The sequence below is a fragment of the Epinephelus lanceolatus genome, chromosome 10, assembly GCF_041903045.1.
Source record: "Epinephelus lanceolatus isolate andai-2023 chromosome 10, ASM4190304v1, whole genome shotgun sequence".
Taxonomy (NCBI): Eukaryota; Metazoa; Chordata; class Actinopteri; order Perciformes; family Serranidae; genus Epinephelus; species Epinephelus lanceolatus.
Genome location: NC_135743.1, coordinates 18397554 through 18420230, shown reverse-complemented (window position 1 = coordinate 18420230; position 22677 = coordinate 18397554). Strand labels below are relative to the sequence as shown.

The 22677-nt window shown below is 43.2% G+C and overlaps 1 protein-coding gene across 2 annotated transcripts; it reads right to left on the bottom strand.

The window, feature by feature from the left end:
- Positions 1 to 938: 938 nt before the first annotated feature.
- On the bottom strand, positions 939 to 3745 carry cited4b (Cbp/p300-interacting transactivator, with Glu/Asp-rich carboxy-terminal domain, 4b). 2 transcript variants are annotated; one of them, XM_033641315.2, is made up of 2 exons: positions 3526 to 3745; positions 939 to 2621 (listed from the first exon to the last, which is right to left on the bottom strand). In XM_033641315.2, the coding sequence occupies exon 2, from the start codon at positions 2614 to 2616 to the stop codon at positions 1846 to 1848; it is 771 nt and encodes a 256-aa protein (XP_033497206.1). In that variant the 5' UTR covers positions 2617 to 2621; positions 3526 to 3745; the 3' UTR covers positions 939 to 1845. The 2 variants fall into 2 exon arrangements, with proteins under 2 accessions (XP_033497206.1, XP_033497205.1); XM_033641314.2 differs by having other exon boundaries at positions 939 to 2625; positions 3526 to 3742.
- Positions 3746 to 22677: the final 18932 nt, after the last annotated feature.

The following is a 22677-nucleotide window of genomic DNA, read 5'->3' as shown; positions in this document are numbered from 1 at the left end:
TCGACGCGGCGATGACATTCCCAACATGACCTCAATCAAGCGTTTTCATAGCCTGCAGGCACAAAACAATCCAACAAACTCAGCCACCGCAGACAATCTCTTTACCCTCATTTCATAATGAATGCAATTATATGAGGAAAATTGTTTTACTCCTCCAACTGGTTGTGGCTCAGACCTGAGCGGGGTTCATCTGAATTTGCATAAGTCATTTGTTTTTATTTACAGCCGATAGTTTCTCTGACCATCCGCTGGGTGAGCTGAGGAAAAGCGGTGCTGTCTTTGAGTCAGGAGCTTACGAGCTTTAAGTCAGTTAAACCCCCATCAAGGTAAGCATTCTTTGGTCATTTTCACCTCCCCCAACCACACACAGACACACACACTTGCATTAACTCTTTACACACAGAAAAGAAACAAATGTTTGTGGTGCTGCAGAGGAACCAGTGTTATTCAAATGCTGCTTTTGTAACACCAACAACCTTTAAATGAATATCTCGCCTGCATATCTTAAATTGTAACCACCTCTAATGTCAGTGCTTGGCATTTGCTTGGATAACCATCAAGAACAAATGTTGTATCACTATCTGGGATGTGACATTAGATGCACACTGACATGTAATGTAGCTCATACTTTGCTAACCAGCAGAGAAACATGTCACTGTGACCGTGTGTCAATCATGTCTGTATCAGTGACATCAATGGCCTTATTAGCAGTTAAAGCAGCAAATTGAGGAAAATACAGGATACTGGAAACCCAGGAGATTTGGAGTTGAGTATATATCCCTCTCAAAAAGCATAAATATTGCATCCGTTTAAATGCTTCCATCCCAGACTGGAAAGAAACTGAGGTTTCTCTTCACCCACAGGTTAACCTAAGCACTCAGCTTGCTCTCCACTGCCCGAGGGGAAGAACTGTGCAATGAATGGAAAAGCAGGCCACATTTCTATCCAGGCCATCTTTATTGATCCTCAAAACCCCCTTCACAAAGACCACCCCCCCATCTTGACCACAAAAAAGGGGACAATATAAACAACCAATAAATAAGAATCTGCGCGATTAAGGCGGTTCTACATCTCCAATAGAACACAACAGTGTGGACACGTTGGAGTTATACAGCTTCATACAGTAAAAGCAGTAGGTTTTTTTTGAGAACATCACATCTAAAAAGGCAGCACTTTACCAAAAGTGAACCATTTTTTAAATCTGGATGAGGCTCCCATTCAAATGAGATAGCATTGTACTTCTATTGTGTCTGACTTATGATAGAAAATACAGGCTCTTCTTTAAATGACCTTGTCATCTGAGCTTATTTAAATACTAGGCCAAATAGAATGGGAAAAAAAAATCATGAGCAGAAAACTTAATTTGAATTTTCTCCCCCATCCTACTCTCAGAAAAAAAAATCATGAGAACCACATCCCAAAATAGAGAAGGTGGTTGTTCTTTATATCAGTTTTCTCAGATAGGAATAAATAAATACACCTTTGTACTGGTAAACTGTCATGGAGTCCAGGCTTTGAGGCTACACAGTGTCATAGCATTGTTCAGAGTGGCTTTTTAAGATTTTCAGCATTTCTTTATTACATTCATGTCCAGAAAATGGGAGAGGTGGAACTCAACCTTGGAGCCAGCCACCCTCTGGCCACTGGCACATGTGAGACTCAAGCACTGTGTGTTCCCTGTGGATATCCATAGTTCTCTTCTGAGCACTCTGCGCCACAACACTGCTTAGTCGCACAGGGTCGGTGCTCGCTAAATAAAAAGTGAAGAGATGAGCGCTCTTCATCCACCCTGGATAATTCTCATTCTTCCGTCTCCGTTTGTGCCCCTTTGCAAATCAGGTCCTCTCAGCAACTAACAGTGCTGGGCTGCTGTTTGCTGACAAAGTCTGAGATGAAGTCAAACTCATTCTGGCCCAGGAAGAGTTCTGGCAGCTCCTGGACCCGGTCTAAGCCCAGCTCCATGACCAGCGAGGTCAGAACCTCCTCGTCAATCATATCTGCGTCCATGCCGTTCAGGGCCAGCGCCGGCCCGGCCATGTGCTGCATGTTAGCCAACTGGGCCGGGTTCATGCGGTACTGGGTGGTGGGCCCCATGTGGTTCCCACCCATAGGCCCCAGTGGGTGTCCATGGTACTGGGTGTTGAGTTTCTGCAGCTGCATGCTGGCCATAAGCTGCTGGGACGTTAACCCTCCGCTCATGAACTGTTGTTGTTGCTGCTGCTGCTGCTGTGGGTGCTGGGCTTGTTGCTGGTGCTGTTGTTGGTGCTGCTGTGGGTGCATGTGATGCTGCTGCTGAGGGTGATGTTGCTGCTGCTGGGGCTGGCCGTTGTACATCATGTTACCAGAGGTCATCTGGTGGTGACCCATCTGGGCCCCGTTCAGCTGTCCATTCATGGGTCCGCCCACCATGCCCTGCCGCTGCCTCATGGCCGTCTCCATGTTGGCCTGGGCGCCACCGTAGTGCATCATCTGGCCGTTGGGCAGCGCCCGCATGCCCTGCTGGTTGGCATGCTGCTGGTGACCTGCCTGCAGGCCGCCGTTCATGCCCATCCTGTAACCGTGGAGACTGGCGCCTGCTGAGCTGTGATTCATGGGCATCATCAGATGGTCTGCCATGCCTCCTGTCTAGGAGCAGAGAGGAGACACTGTTAAGATGTTTAGAAACATTTAAGGGGAGGTGCAGCTGGATCAACGCTGACATGGCAGGAGCATATGTAGCTGTCCAGTTAAACCACTATCAGCTAATAAGATGCACAGCAATTGTGTTAATGGTGCCATGTGTCAGATGTGCAGTGCAAGAGATTATACTGAACTGACTTCTCTGATAGTGGCCAAACAATTCACCATCAGTGAGAAATAAAGGCATAATTTTCCTTGTAATGTCACATATCCACCTCAAGTTAAACCACTGAAACGCTCCCGGAAGAAAAGAAATATCTGCATGGTTGTTGTGCCAATTGGCGAACACTGAAAACCACACTCGTGTGTTTAGTCTTCCTAAAACCTCCCCTCTTTGTGCCAAGGAATGAACGCCCAGGTCCCAATTACAGGTTAACATACATTGTTTGGGTATTTTTTTCCCCAGCCAGATAATTCATGCACGACGGGATCGACAAAACGGAATAAAAAACGCGTGCATCGCCTAATGCATCGCTTTAAATCCCATCCATGTTGCATGTCAGCTAAGGCAGAAAAATCTGTTACATTTTACGCACGTAAGGTTGCAACAAAGAACACTGACATCATGCAACATCTCCCCAACAGCTGAATCACCACATTTCTAACAAGGCAGAAAATCCAACAAAAGGCGCTTCGCTTTTATCCGATTACTTTACACCCGATTGCTTTAAAATGTTCAGTGTTCATTAATCTTGCCCGCTGTGGTATTATATTATCGCATTTTGTTAGTTTGAAACAGAGGATGCAAACAATGGAGCAGCAAGCGAGCAAGCAGCAGCCCCGGAGACCACCACAGACCAAAACCCCCAATTCCTCCTGCAAATAAACCCGATAAAAATCACTTACCCGTATCCGCTACGTTTTCACAAAGTTGCGCGACTTTGCTTCGGCTCCGTCTATTTAAACAGTTTTCCTCCTCTGCAAGGCAAAAAAGCTCCTCTGAAATTACAGTGTGTATTCCACAGGGTTACGCTTCATGCTCAAGCGGGGACGGTGTGCACAAAGACTGCCGCATCAGATCTTGAAACGACTGCCTATTTTCTGGGTCAACTCAGGGATTATGTACATCTAAAAAGCTCAGAGGAAGGCAGTCGGGGAGAGGTGGAGCCTCGGTCCTGCCTCTTCTTTGTTCCTATTGGCCCTACTTAATATAATTGTGCATGGGCGTAGAAAAAAAGGGGGCTGTTTGGAGAGCTGTGACACAGTAGCCAGTTTAAATACCCTCCTCCCCACTGTTTCTTTTTGAAAGAATATTTGGATCTTGTTTGTCTTCATTAGTAACTGCTGCTGTGTTGGGTGAATCATGACTATCATAAGTTTTATTCTAGATAGATAGATGGGACTGTATTTGTTTATGCATGCTCATATCTGCCTGTGTGTCACAGAGCATAGTAGAAATCCATGCCCTCATCCTGACTGCACCTACTTATCTATTTGGCCCTGGTATGTGCATGTACACTTCATCTCCAAGATCGCTGTTGGTCCATGTGACCCACCAGTCTGCTGTGTGTGTTCGCCTCAGTGAGACAGCGGAGGGAGGGCAGAGGAATGTAGCCTGTGTGCTATTCTAGGCCACACTAGCTGCACCAGCAGCAGTGTAACTACTGTGTGTGTTCCTCTGTTTTTTTTTTTTTTTTTGATGTGCATAGACTGTGGTTGCAGGCACGTGTGTGTGTTTGTGTATGTTTCCGTGTGTACCTCCACTCTGCAGATGCACACGTCTCTTGATTGCCCACTTCAGGACAACGACCTCTTGCCTGCAATTGCAAATGAATGGAACCACTTTGGGGAGAGCGAGCCAATCTATTGTCCTGGGAATTCAACTATAAATGGGCAACCGCTGGCAGGCGTTTGTCATTGTTTGACATTGTCCGGCCACTTTAAGCTAGTGTTAATAAGCCACTCCCAGGTGTGGGTACTATCTGAGAAACTCACCCAGCCAGTCAGTCCAAAGAAAACACACAATCAACATAAGTTTCTGTTGTGCTCTGCCATGAGCACTTTAGTGGAGCATGTGCTCTGTGCAAGGTTACTGCAGCCTGCTTTTTAAAATGCATCAAAATAGTCTTTATTTTTATCCCAGGGCCAAAAGCTCCTAATGGTGTCATTTGCATTAGAGAGCGCAGACAATGTGTCCCAACCTTCTGGAGCTCACCAATCACATCACTGCGTCTCTTTAAAACCCGAGATATTTGCATGAAATCGCAATCAGCCATGATTGTAGTGGAAGATATGCATTTTGTAATTATATATCCATTGAGCAGGCTTGCTTTGCTGTAATTAAAAGGAGCATACACTGCAGTCTTATTCCTTAAAGGCTCTTTTTTTCTGTTTATTGTATGTGTTTCACATCTCTGGCTGTGGTCTATGGTTTGGGAGAGGAGACTCTACACACACTCGCTTTGAGCCATTTATTGACTTCTGTGTGTTAGTGTGTGTTTTAATTTCAGGGATAAAGAGCGAGGGAGGGAGAGAGTTCATGTGACTGTGTTTATAGGAGCAATAGATTGGAAGTGTTGCTTCCATTCCCAGCTTGGACACACCCCTGTGTCACACTGTAAAACATGCTATAAAATTGCGGCAGTTGCAGGATCCGTTGATTTCACACGGGTTTTGCGCTCTAAACAGCGTCTAAAGAACGTGTAGCTTGGCTTCACCTAACTGTGTTCTCAGGAAATCACTATGAGCTCCCCCTATAAAAAGAGTCCAGCATTCCTCATTGACTCTTTTTAGTGGCAGCAGACAACAACATAGCTATGAAATGTTTTGTCAGAACACTGAGTACAACTCAGCCTAATCTGTTGGTGCATCATCTACCTAGGCACTGCACATGTAGTTCCCACTGTCTGAGGCGAAGGCACATCCTCCAATAACCTTCCTAGTGCTTATAAAGTTGGCCAGAAAGACCACAAAACATCCAGCTTCTGCTGCCAGGCCCTCCATGTCAGACTTCAAGGGAGCTGGCATGGTTATTGCTCAGCAACAGGGTCTTGGAGTGTGTGGAGAGGCCTCCTGGAGCAAAGGTACTCGCTGGCCTGTAGTGGAGTGGAAGTCTGATGTTCTCCACAGAAGCATTGACTACCAGCTTCATCTGCAAGTCAGTAGAGGAGAAGCTTATAGAAAATTAAAGCGATACCATGCAGCAAGGGCGTCGATTTTATTTCAACATTGGGGAGGGGAACACATGAAATGGTGGGTTCAGGGTTCTGCCCTAGGAAATTTTGGGTGTCAAGGACTTAATTTCCTGCATTCTGGTGAACTTTAAGTCACAAGTTTGTTCCTTGTCTGCATCAATTTAAGGTGTAAATGTCTTTAATTTTGTCAAATAAAAGTGTGATGTCCTCTTTGTCCCCCTCAAAATCTACACCTACGCTAAGCAGGAATTGTCGGTACTGTTTGTAAAAGGTATCACCTGTGAAAGCCAACCCCAGGTTCAATATATTTTGGTGCTTTGTCTGCGATTTTTCTGAATTCCTTTTGGATGCATGCTGCTTTTTTATCCGGACCTCACCTGAGTGCTGTGCCCAGGAACGTCCCAAACAAGAAAATATGAAATTACAGGCACAGGGAGGAGTCTCTGCAGATAAATATGCTACCACACACTTGTAGCAAGTCTTAAATACTGATTGAGAGGGTTTACTTTTGTATGACTGTATACATTGGCTTTTGGAATCCTGCATGGTCTACCTTTAAAACAAAAGAACAAGAAAATGGTGGAACGAGTTGGCAGACAGTCAGCATACCAACTCCATTTGTTGTATCCCTGTTGGATATACATATTGTACGTAGTCTTCCTAATATACACTTCTATTATGATTTTTGCAATGATACATACCAAATCCCATATGCTTATAATAGTAAGGGAGACTAGGGACAGTTGTAACATGGGACAGTAGTAACACCTTGAATTCCTTCCATCAGAAACAAGCTACAGTGATTACAGGTTAGGTTGTCTTCTTGCTCACAAAAAAGAGCAACATTTGAAACTCCCAGAGAAATGTTTTCCAGTTATTCAAGCAAAAGTATTTTTGTGGTAGAATTTTTATTTTCTATCTAACTAGTACAGTACCCGCGCAAAACATGCCTCTTGGGAATGGGTCCATTGCTTGGTCTACTTGCAGCTTTCTCAAGAACCACTCATACAAACAACTCCACACTCAACACTGTGTTTCTTTGGGTCCTGACCAATACACCTAGACCCCCAACAGCTATAAATTTATTATGATGTTCAGATATTAGACTTCTGGAATTATGTTGCTATTCTAACTACTTGTACTTACTTACTCCTCTTCATCCCCTATGGGACATAAGGCTTCACTTGGCTCTTTCCACTGCATTTGATCCTTAATCTGCAGCATGTTGCACCTCTCCCCATGACAGGTTCAACCTTTCCAGCTCCGGTGTCACAATTCTGAGCCAGGTGGTTTTGGGCCCTCCAGGTTGCCTTTTGCCTGGTGGTGTCTATCTTAAGGCGACTCCTGTGATCCAGCCCTGTTCCGTTCCGTTGATCCCATTCCAGCAAGGTTTTGGCTGTCTCCTTTGAGATAATGACGGCTACGCTGTGTGTGTGGATATTCTCATGGCCTGAATGGAGGATGATACATCCATCATGCAGTACTTGGCATCCGACGCCAGTCCACTGACTTTCACTTATACCCAGGATGTGCGTATCTCTTCGTTTCACTGAGGACATGGTTTGGACATTCCATGTTTCAAGGCAGATCTTGGATTTTTAGTACACCATGATTTTGCACTCCTGATTTCCTTTCTGCTTTTACCAGGAGTGGTCATACTGCCACCGTTATGGTGGCTGGAGTTTACTATGTGCCTGATATCAATGTCGTTTTGCTCATTGTAGTTTCTGTAACAGTGTGTTTTTTTATGGGGTGGTGTTGTTAGCACCACACCCAGCCCCCAAGCCTGGAGAGCCAGTGTACTGACTTTCGTCTGGCTGCTTGCCTGAGACCAATCTGGTAAGGTTGGTCTCATGGTCTTGGAAGCCTGCAAGCCTCTCCACTATGACAAGGTAGCAGCACAGGGAGAAGTAACTCATTGTAGCCTTCCCCAAAATAACATGTAAAAGGGCCTCAGAGCACTTGAAAAATACGCATCATGTTAGTGGTTTCGTTGCAGATTCAAACACCAGTGAATACACTCAGCAAAATCAGCAGAATAAATGCTGGCATTCTACATTTCTCCAAATCAAGTATATGTAACGTTTGTGTTACGTTTATGTAGCAGATAAGTTGAAACTTTACATTTCAACAACATTTACATTTATGGCATTGTTGTTTGTTGATCTCGAAAAGTGGTCTGCAGCTTGGCAGCCATCTCTGACAAACTAACTCAATGGACGTAGGTGAAGACATGCTCAGCTCAGTCTGCACCATCACAGTTATAAAGTAGAGCTTGGATTTCATTCACGGAGGTATTTCACTTACATAGCATTATTAGTATTAAAAGAAGGCATGGCAAAGAAAAACATTATGATGCTGTGTCTCCTAGCAGTTAGAAACACCAGCGAAATACACTACTTGACTCAGTACTGCAGAGCCCCAAGGCCCCGCCACCGCTGATGAACAGAGTAACAGACACTGTACGTTTGTTTATTCCAAGGTTATTAGTGCTGAACTTATCACATGTCTAAATTTGACACTGGATTTCCTTGTGTCCTCAGCAGTACACCCATCAAGTGTGAAGTCGATAGGATGAACGGTTCTCAATATATTTGAAGGGCATACCGACAGACAAACAGAGATCTCCTGCTTCTCCAGTTTCTAGGGGTTTTTTTCCGCATTGTCTATTGCTAAGTTTAAACCCAGCCCTTAGAGTGGTACAGGAATTAGTCCTAAAACCCAGACATGAGTTAACATTTTAGCACTCCCAGTTCCATAGTCACAATGTTGATAGGTTTTTTGAATGGGTTAAGTTAAGAGGCCTGACATGAGCTAAACAACAAGCTAAAGAGACTTTCACGTTTTGTTTTGCGACATAAAATATGTCAATAAATACCTCACTAGTGAATGCTGAAGCGTTGACGTGGCTTAAAAAATGACAGTTTCTAATAAGTTGCTAAATGAGACCACAGAACATCATCCCGCTGAACACAGCCTCATGATGGTGGTGTCATTGAAGTCATGCGACTGCTGTTTTATGCCTCAAAAATCATAAAAGTGGTGTTCATTTGTGGAGATTATGTCGCCGAACAAAACATATATCATAAACTTTTGGTTGCCACAGAGCTTATTTTCTGCAATGATAGAAAACCCAATAGAAAAATCCTATTGAGGGAACCAGGGCAGTGCTAACTTCCAAGTGGGCCTACGGACAGACCTCATCCCTGCACCACTCTACTGGCTCTACTCGCTCTACAGTGATACCACTTTCTATGCTCTGCTGTCTGAAATGAATGACTTATCCGGTTTCTGCGTGGGATTAGATGGACAAACTAAAGGGCAGCTCTATGAGCTACAGTAATCATCTGCCTGTGGACAGTGAACCGATCACCCAAGTCATCTTTAATCTCTGTCACCATCAACTAAGGCCAGCTGACTCAGTCCTACCTACCTGACTAATCCTCCCTACACTGTCTCTGCCAGTAATTACTGGCAATGTTAGCAATGTATAGAGCCCTATGCCTTGTGCAGACATGTGCGTTTATAGAGGTGGAGCCATATGTCTGAGTACTCAGGAAGTGCCTCCACATCCTTAAAATAAATTGGTTTCACTTGCATCAGTGGATTGCGGGTATTACCACTCCTGATTTACAATGTGTTGGCTAATCTCATGTAAAACTAATACCCACTGTGTGTGTTTTAATACCTGAAAAGTTAACAGACAGTGTTGTGACAGGGAAAGTGTTTCAGGACAATGAACACATGAAATATAAATACCTTTCTTAATTCTGCTGCTTCTTATTGTGGTGTTTTTCAGTTGTTGCACTCACAGGAGTCAACAAGACAAGAACGTAATCACTCTAACACTTCATCATAATATGTAAATTGCTTCTGAAAACATCCGAGAAGTTTGCTCTCTATATTTCTAAACTTAAGATATGAATCACCTATGAGTCACTTTCAACCTACTCTGTTAGAACTGCTACACAACGTCAACATGAATGGACAGTCAACCTTATTCAACAGGACAAAGTGTGTCCTAGTATGCACATTTCCCCTGAGATGTGAAACCAAAAGTCAGTTTGCCTCTTTCTCTCTTTCTCTTAGTGTGGGGGAGGGTTGTTATTGTTCTGGTAAATGAGAGAGTCTCTATAAATACTCCCAAGGCTTCCTTCTCCGCCTCAACCACCAATCAACAGTCACTGTTCAGCCGAGCAGCTGAGAGGGAGCAATAAGCCTGAGTCAAGGCTAACGGGGGAGGGTCTGACTCAAACATACTGTGGTGGAGAGGTGGGTGAGGGACTTTGGAAGGGAGGGAGAAACCTGGTAACTGCCACTCACAGACCTGAGGCCACAAGTGGGGGTGAAGCTCAAGTGAAAGTAGTGATTTGGCAGGATGGAGGGTGGTCGGAACACACCACAGCGTTCCAACAACTTTCGTGATTGTTCCATGTGAAGTTCAATGAACATTTTTTTCCCCTTAAAATAACTGTGGTCTGTCACTGTTTGATACACTTGACTGGCTTGTGTATACATATTCATGTCATGCTACTTGAAAAGCCCTAACAGGCCTGAGTTTGATGTATGTTTTAACAAACAACAAATGAGAAAGATCTGAAAATACAATTGGTGAGAGGCGAGGTAAAATGTAACTAAGTACATAAACTGTACTTAAAGGTCTACTAAGCAGAATTTAAATAAAAGAAAAAAAACTATGTATAGTGTGCTTTCACACCTGTTTGGTTCGGTTAAAGCGAACGCAGGTCTGTTTGCAGGGTTAATACAGTTTGTTAAGGCTGGTGTGAAAGCTGTCAATCAACCCTTATGCAGACCAAACAATAGAACCAGGACCACTTTTAAGGTGCTTTCACACCTGCCCTGTTTGTTTCGGTTCAATCGATCGAAGTGTGGTAGAACAGGTGGTCTTGGTCCGGTTACAAACGAACTCTGGTGTGGGTCATTTGTGGTGAGAATGTGTTCCGACCTTGATCTGAACCAACTACAGTCACGTGACACATTGTTTGGGTTAAACATGAGCATGTTACAGTCCTGGAGGATTATTAATGCGCTCCTCCTCCTGTACTGCCTTAATATGCACATTCAGCACATCCAATGCATCAAAACATTGTTTTCTAGTTGGAGCTGCGCCTCGTTTTCAAACCGTATGGTTTGACTAAAATGAACAGTGACAGCAATATAGTCCATGATGAGCAGCGCTAAAATCAACCTGCGTAGTTGTCCCTCCATTAGAAAGTGTCACATTTATCTTGCAAGTGTACTCTTCTTCAATGTTTTGTGTACTTCCTGGATTTTTCCCGCATGGAATTACTGACCAATCAAGAGCAGCTTTCTCTCGCAAGGCATTTTATCTGGTCCGCTTGTAAATGCTGCCGTGAGAACACGAACCAACTCTAGGCAATTATACAGCTGTGTAACAAAATTAGTCCTTGATTTGGACCAAGGCAAGCAAACTCTCGTTCTGAAAGCACCCTAAAAAAGTCGGTCTTGGTGCACTTCCAAATGGACTCTGATGTGGATCTTTTGTGTTGTGAAAGAAAACAGCTAAGCCAATAATAAATCCATCTACTGATTGTGAAATCTGTCCACGATCTCATAATTGATACTTAGAAAGGCCACGCATATCCCATAATCTATTTATGCTAATGCATACATGTAACCATGGTGACACACATGTACGTCACTGTGGGTATGTTCCCTGACTAAAATGTTGTTAAAACTGCCATCATTGTATTCGACTCTGTATTCTTTATCTGTTCATTGAGTCCAGTAAATAAGTGTGTGACAGTGATCCCACAGTGTGGAGCCCCAAATCATTATTGTATAAGATGTGTTCTTTTCATCCCGCTCCATGTCAGTCATTATTCATAACATGCGATTGATTTGCAGTCTAATAACAGCCCACTAATAATGCTTACAATCAGTTATTTTTCTGAGCTCTCTGTGAAACCAAAGAACATAAATATAAACACTTTAGAAGAGGCGTAAAAGTGCTGCTGCATAAATGTCACCGTAATGTGATTTCCCCATGTGGGCCCTGAGGATGCAGGATTAGAAACACCGAAACTGTCCAACCAATAACTTACCTGTCAGTTGGTATCACTTCATGTTTACTTCTCTTGGTTCGTTTGGGAAAAAGTCAGTGTGAACAAGAACCAAAACTAAAATGCAACAAGATATCATTTTTGCTCGCTCGTGAGGACTAAATGAACCGAACTACAGGTGTGAAAGCACCCACAGACTCATATAGAACTAGTCCCTCTCAATCATCACCTATGACCCACTAGAAGTCTGTGGTGGTTTATTTTTTGCAGAGTACCTGCCCTCTGCCTGTAAGGTTACGACTAGGTGCCAGACTGTAAGCAGCACAGGAGATGTAGTGCTAAAACCCCCCACAAATATAGTGGGGCGAAAAGGCAAACAAGAGTGAATCTGGGGTTTGCTTTTATTTTCACTTTCACTGTCAAATGTGTTTACACAGTAACAGACAGTTCTGCATAGTATACCTTGAAGTACGATTTTGACGTACTTGTACTTTACTTGAGTATTTCCATATTATGCTACTTTATACTGCTACACTACACTACATTACACCTCCACTACATTTCAGAGGGAAATACTGTACTTTTTCCTCCTCTACATTTTACATATAGGAACATATCATATACCGATATGATATAATGCAGCACTCTACCAATCTACCAAGTCAAGTCTAATTTAAAAGTGGCTTCACACTGACAAACTACAATATCAAAGGTGCTGAATGTGACATGAACTCTGCCTTTGTGTGTGTTGGAATCTTCTCCGGTGGTTGTTGTGGTAGACGGTCCGGCCACACAGGCGTGTTTGTGCATGTGAGTCAGTGTGTGTATCTCTCTGTCTTGCTAATCATAGCTGCTCTGCACTGCGCCCATATGACAGTTACTGCTAATATTGGAACAGCATCATTGCAGAAGCGTTGTGACCACCCCCTGGTTCCCTCCTTGCTGACATTGTTAGCTCTGTCAGCACTGTTGCTGTTGTCAGCACTGTTTGTGATGTAAGCACCAGTAGCTGCTAACTGCCATCTCAGCCACCTCCATGTTGAGAGCCATGTGCAGACAACCTCCGAATTAAAGATACACTCTGAATATCATATTAACCTATATGATGATATAAATGCTCTTTCATGTATTCGTTACTGATAATAACAGAATAATATAATACTTTATAACAATACAAAACCACCTTTTATACTAAGATTGCACTATAGGGTCATTACAAAGGCCCTTCTTTATACCTTGTTTGCATTTTTACACAGAATCAAACAACGGTGGCATCATTCCACTCTAATGTGTGATTATACACTACATCGTTGCTTTGCGGAATCAAAAGAGGCGTAACATTTGACACATCAGCGTCAGCCTCTGGTGCGACATAAAACAGCACTTTATAAACAATAACAATGACATTACTATGACAATAACAATCATTTACTGTGGCTGTTATATGGCTTGGATGGAAGGAGCTCCCAGACCTTATTGTTTTCTCAAATTGCGGACATTTATGGCAGTTGTTCTTTTTTTTGAGTCAGCCACTAATTGCTAACAGCTACCTTTTAAATGTCCCACGGTGGGTCACACGTATAACATGTTATCAAAACGTCACACCTGTGCCGCCCGTGATCACATCCCACACAATGTCGGCTTTATACAGACACTGTTTCAGAGCTGCTGCTACGTCCCGTGGCGGACTAAAGGCGGGACCGTTCGGTCCCCCCATTCGGCAATCGTACCTTATATACCGCATGGCCAGGCAGCATACAGGTGTGATATTCCTGACTTGAACAGTATGTGAAAAATTGGCTTAACTCTGTGAAAGAAGCCATTTCGCAGAATCAGTACTTTTACTTTTTATACTTTAAGTACATTTTGCTGATAATATCTTTGTACTTTTATTTAAGTAACATTTTGAAATCAGAACTTTTGGGGTTGTATTGGTAGACCATGGTATTTCTATTTTTACTTACGTAAAGGATCTACAGTACAGGCCAAAAGTTTGGACACACCTTCTCATTCAATGCGTTTTCTTTATTTTCATGACTATTTACATTGTAGATTCTCACTGAAGGCATCAAAACTATGAATGAACACATGTGGAGTTATGTACTTAACAAAAAAAGGTGAAATAACTGAAAACATGTTTTATATTCTAGTTTCTTCAAAATAGCCACCCTTTGCTCTGATTACTGCTTTGCACACTCTTGGCATTCTCTCGATGAGCTTCAAGAGGTAGTCACCTGAAATGGTTTCCACTTCACAGGTGTGCCTTATCAGGGTTAATTAGTGGGATTTCTTGCTTTATCAATGGGGTTGGGACCATCAGTTGTGTTGTGCAGAAGTCAGGTTAATACACAGCCGACAGCCCTATTGGACAACTGTTAAAATTCATATTATGGCAAGAACCAATCAGCTAACTAAAGAAAAACGAGTGGCCATCATTACTTTAAGAAATGAAGGTCAGTCAGTCCGGAAAATTGCAAAAACTTTAAATGTGTCCCCAAGTGGAGTCGCAAAAACCATCAAGCGCTACAACGAAACTGGCACACATGAGGACCGACCCAGGAAAGGAAGACCAAGAGTCACCTCTGCTTCTGAGGATAAGTTCATCCGAGTCACCAGCCTCAGAAATCGCAAGTTAACAGCAGCTCAGATCAGAGACCAGATGAATGCCACACAGAGTTCTAGCAGCAGACCCATCTCTAGAACAACTGTTAAGAGGAGACTGCGCGAATCAGGCCTTCATGGTCAAATAGCTGCTAGGAAACCACTGCTAAGGAGAGGCAACAAGCAGAAGAGATTTGTTTGGGCCAAGAAACACAAGGAATGGACATTAGACCAGTGGAAATCTGTGCTTTGGTCTGATGAGTCCAAATTTGAGATCTTTGGTTCCAACCGCCGTGTCTTTGTGAGACGCAGAAAAGGTGAACGGATGGATTCCACATGCCTGGTTCCCACTGTGAAGCATGGAGGAGGAGGTGTGATGGTGTGGGGGTGTTTTGCTGGTGACACTGTTGGGGATTTATTCAAAATTGAAGGCACACTGAACCAGCATGGCTACCACAGCATCCTGCAGCGACATGCCATCCCATCCGGTTTGTGTTTAGTTGGACAATCATTTATTTTTCAACAGGACAATGACCCCACACACACCTCCAGGCTGTGTAAGGGCTATTTGACCAAGAAGGAGAGTGATGGAGTGCTGCGGCAGATGACCTGGCCTCCACAGTCACCGGACCTGAACCCAGTCGAGATGGTTTGGGGTGAGCTGGACCGCAGAGTGAAGGCAAAGGGGCCAACAAGTGCTAAACACCTCTAGGAACTCCTTCAAGACTGTTGGAAAACCATTTCAGGTGACTACCTCTTGAAGCTCATCGAGAGAATGCCAAGAGTGTGCAAAGCAGTAATCAGAGCAAAGGGTGGCTATTTTGAAGAAACTAGAATATAAAACATGTTTTCAGTTATTTCACCTTTTTTTGTTAAGTACATAACTCCACATGTGTTCATTCATAGTTTTGATGCCTTCAGTGAGAATCTACAATGTAAATAGTCATGAAAATAAAGAAAACGCATTGAATGAGAAGGTGTGTCCAAACTTTTGGCCTGTACTGTACTTCTTCCATCACTTGGTAATCATGGGCTCATTTGTCTGTGTGTAGAATATTAGGCCAGTACTGTTGGGCTGGGCAATATAACTAAAATCAGTATCACAATATTAATGAGAATATTTTCCTAATATCTTTATACTGTGTAGAAAAATATGGCCAATGAAAGCAAAAATACAAAATAAACTTTGGCTCAATGTAGTTAACTGTGTTCCACTTGTTATGTATTACAAAGCACAAAACTCACAGCTCACACTCTTTTATGTGAAGTATTAAGACGGTATAATCATATTGTCACAATCTGATTCTGTGGTATAATTATATTGTCACAATCCGATTCTGCTGAGAGGTGATATATATAGTAATATTAAATGAATGCCCAGACCCACATTCATGCAACTCTGAAAGGAGTATGCTCTCAATAAACTAGCCATTCAACCACGACAGAAGGCAAAAGTGTTTATACCTGTTCTGAGCAGCCACACTCAAACACACTGTGGGTTTGAGCGCCCTTTAACGTTTTTTTTTTTTGCAGTTTTAGGTGGAAACAGACAATTTCTCATTCCTTAGATAAACTTGATATCAGAATTAAAAGTCTACCGCTTTTATAAAGAAACAAACCAGCGCAAAGCGTGGATTGCAGTGGTCACAGAAAAGAACTAGACACTGTCTGGGACACTCCAGGGTCTGTGGTGCTCATTTCATTACTGGTAAGTGCAGTAAAACTTCAATTACTAGCCCAACATATTATTGGCTTACATCCCTGAACTCACCAAGTTTATATTTGGGACAGGCCTTTAATTCCTTGTACACAAAACAGTTGCTCAGCAAAATGGGAAAAACTGCCAAATTGTTTATTTGAACCTGTATGAACATTACTAATATAAAAACTAGGGTTCGAACAATGTATCAATTACAAATCATTAATTTAATCTAGCTCCGGCAAACAAGGCATCAGGGAGAGAGTGAGAGTTATGACACACTTTTTACGGCACCCGACATACCAACCCAACACCACTTTCCTGTTAAAACAATATTCACAACTTATATTAATTTTTATGAAAATCCCCTTTCATTCTTTTCATCAGTGGACCCTTATGAACTAAATGAATGTAAATAACTTAATGGGTAATTGAGGAATGGACACATATTCTGACTTAATGACAGCTTCAGATGAGGGAGTCACTTTTTTTCTATGATGCCAATCAATCTGAATGAATTGCTTCTTTATTCTTTGGCGCTCGTGGTTTCAGTAAAATGAACTCAACGATTGAATTGTGGCGCATCTAACCAAGCTAACAACGTGTAGCATCTCTATATTAACAAAGGTTTAAACATTTATTTCTGTGTGATTTGAACAGCTAACTAATGTTAGCTTAAGCGGGTGTCCAACAACTCACTTTTTTATCAAAGAACTTCTATGAACACAAACTGCTTGGCAACCAGATCAGGCGTCTTATTGAGATAGGCCTTTATTTGTCAAAATGTATAGCTACACCAGGCTAGTAAAAGGGACTGAAAGTTACAGTAAGCTTGTTCAAGCTAACAATCGCTAGCCACCATTATTAGCTTGTACAAGCTAGCGATTGCTAGCCAACTGTCTACAAAGGGAGAACTGAGCATTTGTATTTGTGTGTCTGTCCAGTAATTTCTCCCAAAAAGGCTAAATTTACAATATAAATGAGCATCACAGACTCTAGTTTTATGACAGTGTCCAGTTATTTCACGTGTCCGGAAGTCTAATGGTGGCATTTCCTAGCAACTGAAAGACTCCTTTTAACGTTCTATAGGGGACCAGTCATAATGCCTTATTCTATAGCCATTACATTTTGAAAAGAACGTTTACTTCATGATAAGTTAAAGCAAAAAAGTTGTCTATTTCTACTTTAATCATCATAGAGTATGGCAAGGTTTAAACTTCCTTCTTAAGCTGTGTTTTGTCATTCCTCACACAAATACTTACAACCAAGCTTAACCCTATAATAGCCTCAGAGGAGAGACTGCACAAAACTGTGTGCTGTTATCTGCATTAGTCTCATTCATCTTACATTTTCCAACCCCTCCCCTCTACGTGACAACAGGCAACAACTCAAGGTGTGGCTATTCAGAATACGCATTGACCCATTAGACATGGTCAGATGATGAGTCGTATGACTGTTGAAGCATACTGAGGCCTTAGTGGCAGTAGGAAAAGTGTTTTCATACTGTCTTAAAGAATGCAGAGTTCCTGTTAGCTGAGAAAGTTGAGACCATGAAGGGATGTCTGAGGCCCCAGATAACCACTGAAACAACTTCCCCGCTCCAGCTGAGAATTCCCAGCGTACTTATCCTGATAGCAAAGACATGATAAGTAGTATTACTGCCTGCAGGTGTTCACACACCCCAACGCTGACTTAATGTAAGCTATACAAATACAACTGGAGTTGACTCCCTGGTTTCATGTATCCAGTCCTGGCTCATTACCAAGCAATGTCAGTCATTTACAGTCAGCACCACAAGCCCACTGCCTGAATTTCCAAGCAACACCATTCTTCAGCATTTACTAGCCTGAGGGATCATTGTAGACACAAACACTAATCATGTCCCCTTCACTGCACTTCCTGCCTTACAGCCACTCCTGACGTTCCCAGTTACCTCCAGGAACATGCACATGCAGTGCGGGAGTGCGGGGGGAAAACATAGAGTGGATGGACAACAAGAGCCAGCACAACCTGTCAAACAAGTAGCTATATGTATGGAAGAAGGGAGTGGGAGAGAGTGGGAGAACACAGTGACGATGTGAAGAATGACCTATTAATCATTCATTATCTCCCAGCACTGTTAATGAGGTGACGACTCTTAAATAATTAGCAATGTGACTGAAGCATATTTCCATAGCAGTAGCCTGAGGACGTGGAGGGCATTGGGGACGAGTGGGGAAGGGAATATGGGATGCACCAAGCACAAAAAAGAACAGCCCCCACACCAGCTTAGCAAACAATAACTATTCTGATAGGGGGCTCTGGGAGGCATGGACAGAGAGATAGAGATAGACAGAAGAGAAGGGAGATAATGAAGCTATATGCAATATTGAGACAAGAACGAGCCATGGAGGAAATAACACATTGATATAGTTATGTCTATATGTAGTGGGCGTTTAAGTTGTTCACCCAGCAGCCTTCATTATCCATCTGTCTCATTTCAAGAGGCGCAGGCCAGGGCCTTCAGGCTTTTCTAACACACAAGTCAACGGGGAACTGTGGCCGGCTAGCACCCCAGCCTGCCATGGGCCTATTCATCTTGCACAAAACACACAAAAGAGCAGACCATGAGCCACATTCTTGACATCCAACCTCATCACCCCCACTACCCTCCCACCCCCTGGCCCTGACTAGCGCCCCTCCCCCAGTGCCTCACACCAGGCAGGGCAGACAAGAGCTGCTATGCTACGCTACCTAACTGGCTCACTGGTTGGTTGGAGTTGTTTGGTGGAGGAAGGGATGCATGGAGGGAAGGGAGGGTGTGGGAGAGAGGGGGCAGGGATGTTTTCTCTTCAGTCAGCTAATTGACTCACAGATGTCAGGAGGAGTAGGGTTTGTGGCGGGGCTAAAGCACCCAGTGACACTTTTCCCCTCCACAAACAAACACCCCTGCACACAGGGAAAGATTGCGCACACGGCCGCGCACATGCATGCACATGTACCTGTGGCCTTACCGTCTGTTCTCTCTCTGTCTCTCTCACACACACACGCTGTCAGTAAACAGATCGTGTTAGGTAGCGGGAATTGGGGGTGGACTTTTTTTCACTTCTCCAAAATAAATTGTAAGGTGTAAATATGACAGTGAGCTGTAAGGTAGTTTTGACTGTAGCTCAGCCCCACAAAAACACCAGGAACTAACAGCCTTTTGTGGACAATAACAATCTGGAATGGTCTGGGCATAATTTCATTTTTCTGTTTACCATCTGGGGAGCCTCTCTGGTTGTCAAGCTAAAGCAGGTCTCATCTACTGATAGATCGGTGCAATAACACTTGAGGCGGTTCAAATGGCGTACAACCTGTGATATGACCTATTTTCACGCCAAGGTTCCATGTCACGCCAGGTTTTGCGTGCCGCAATTTCATCTATTACATGTGAGCACCGCAGAATTCAAATGTCTTCTCTGAGCACCCAAACCACTGACAGCTGTGTATGTGTGCGTGCATCTGTCATCATCTTCATGTGTTTGTGTGTTCCATCTAGACTGCTAAACAGCTGAGCCCAAATTGAAAGTCAGTGCTGTCATTCCCTATATTTACCAAATGACTCACTCGCAGCAGAAATCTGTTTGGACACACAGTTAGTATTCAAGCAGTTGGTTACAACATCGTTGACAGCAGCAAAATAATTAGGAGGGGAAAGTGTGGGTGAATGAGGAAAATATTGCAGAGTTACAGCAGTGGATGGCTCATACGCTACAAAACTGGATAGAACAGTCTACCTTTGGTCTCTGGAGTGCTGATAAAAGTACAGCCAAGCTCTAAAAGGCACAATGCTGCATCTTTAGACTGTATTCAATAACAGTTGAGAGATCTGTACATTTTCAGAGATATTCATCCTCCAGAGGGACATTCAGGAAAGCAATCATGCTGTACTACCAAGAAAACACAAATCATGCATTATTGAGTTGCCCCAAAAGCTCTGTGCCTGGGTGAAGTTCCCCCTGTGGCCTTTGCCCATTGGTCTTCCCATCATGAGGTCTATTAATGGTCGGAGCCACATCCCGCTCCTACCCGGGTGCTGACAGTTAGACGTCCCCTCCAGGAAACTGCTAGTTCTCCTTCCTGAGTGGGGAGCCCTATCTGTGTTGCACCACCATCGCCTCTAAATGTTGAGCAATGTCCTGGTGAGCACATGTCTTAGCGGGTTAACATGTACGCCATACGTACACATGCACTGGCTTCAGCACAGACACGCAAACACAAACACGCACCAAGGCCAATCCACTGCCCGCTAGAGCTGTCTATAGTCTGCCTGTCCTCTTCCTGTTTTTCCACTCACCCACACTGTTGTCACTCTGGCCAGGAAGCTGTGGGAGAGATACGCATGACAAAGTCTCTCTTTATTAAATTGGCAGAGTGTCTGTAGTGCTTTTGGAGTCCCTGTATATGTGTGTGTGTGTGTGTGTGTGTGTGTGTGTGTGTGTCTGTTTGAGAGAGAGGGAGAAAGAGAGAGGGAAGGAGAGCAAGCACTAGAGGGATGGGGGTGGGGACCTAAGCCAAGGGCTAGAGGCTTATCCAAGATCCACTCTAGGCTCATCCCTGGATATTGCTGTTTGAAACCATGAATCAAGAACAGAGGATACAGAATAAAAACCAAAAGGCCTCTGTCATATATCCATAACAATATCCATCCACTACAAGACACTGTCAAATAAGGGTTTCTGATAATGATTTAATAAATACCTGAATTGCATATTCAAGCATTATGTTTGTGTCAACATTATCCAGTGAATACAATTGTGCAGTTATATAAACAATTATTTATACATAAACTGGCAAAACAGGTTAATTTCAGTGTAGTAGCCATGATCAGTTGATGTCCTCACAGAGGCAAACTAAAGTAGCATTTAGTTCAGCTTTCATGGACCTGAATTTGCGGTGTTGACCAGTTGCAAGCTCTGACATAAGCTACAAAAGTTAGCATACCAGTCTAACTAGCTTACTACCCACAGGTTTATTTCCAAAGAGGCCACTGGCACACCATTTTGGGACTATTTCTGCGTTCCATTTACTTCTGAAGTCGGAGGTAGGAGCTGGGAATGACATCACACCCAAGCTGATCGCGTTCCAATACGGCAAGTCCTAAAACCAAGATGTTGTTAGCAATATTAATTCATAACAATGCATTATGCTCTTTTTGTGCACTGACAAAGACAGTAGCAGCATGTCCATAGATACAAGTTGGACAAGACTGCGTGTACAACTGTTTTAATGAGACAAAAACAAGATAGAAGTGCTATTAAACAGCATATTATTACAGCTTTCATTAAACTGCCATATTGGATTTTGAGGTCAGAGTTGGTGAGGCCCGGTTGAAATTTCCGACTTCCGAGTACAAATTGAAAGCACCATATAACCTTTTTGGGACTTACGTCACAATAATGTCAGGGCTGTAGGCTACATAGGAGTCTTAAAATGTCGTGTTGTCGTGTTTTTGTGAGCCAGAGTAGAAGGAGTCATGACTCAAAACTTAAATTTTATCGCATACCAGCCGCCACTGCCTGTCAACAAAAATGAAGACAACTATGGTTAAATGCGATAAGATGACAGGACTGGATGGAGGTGATCTTCATATGAGGTTAGGGGAAAATATTTACTGTTGTAGGGATGAATAACATTATGTGTATTAAGGGCTAATCTGTCCATATAACCAGAAATTGGAGACACTGTTGCCAACTCCTCAGTAAGAAAAGTAGCTATTGGCTGTCCTAAAAGTCGCTAGAACTCGCTAAATGACGTCATTGCCTAATTTGCATAATTGTCCATATGCATGTAATTGTAATGGCTGCTGTAGGAGAGAGGAATAACATCGTGGGAGAGACAAAAACTGAGTAAAAAAACACCCTGAATACGTTTAGAACTACAAATGAACCTTTTTTCAGTGATTTATATTAGACAAAGAAAATTTTACATTTACATCCCGCCCTGACTGTAAACCAGGTCGGGATCAGAGCGATAGATCAGCCAGCGGCGGTTCCGCACATGTGCGATTCACTTGCAGTCTGGACGTGGAGGGGTTAACGTCTCCTGCTCTGACTGCTGCTGGGAGGGAGGACTGGGCCGTCTGTGAGTGCTTTGGGGCGAGAGAGGAGCTCACGGCAGCATCCGCTGCCCGTTGAGAAGACTAAGAATGATACGTGCTCTCACAACAGAGTCTCCAGAAGTCTTCAATAACATCAGAAAAAGTCGCTAGATTTGTCGCTAGTCGCTTTTTTGAAAAAGAGTCGCTAGAGGGGTCTGAAAAGTCGCTAAATATAGCGACAAAGTCGCTAAGTTGGCAACACTGATTGGAGAGTTATTAAGAGGAATATTGGATTTTCCCATTATGCTAACTTTTTAGTGAATTAGCTAACGTTAGCTTAGGTAGCAAGGAAAACTGGAGGAAACCGTTCAGATGTCATTCTCCTTTGTAAGATTGGTATAGTAAACAACCACCAAATCATCCATCCACTGAGTGAGAGCATAGTCGGCCAGTCTAGTC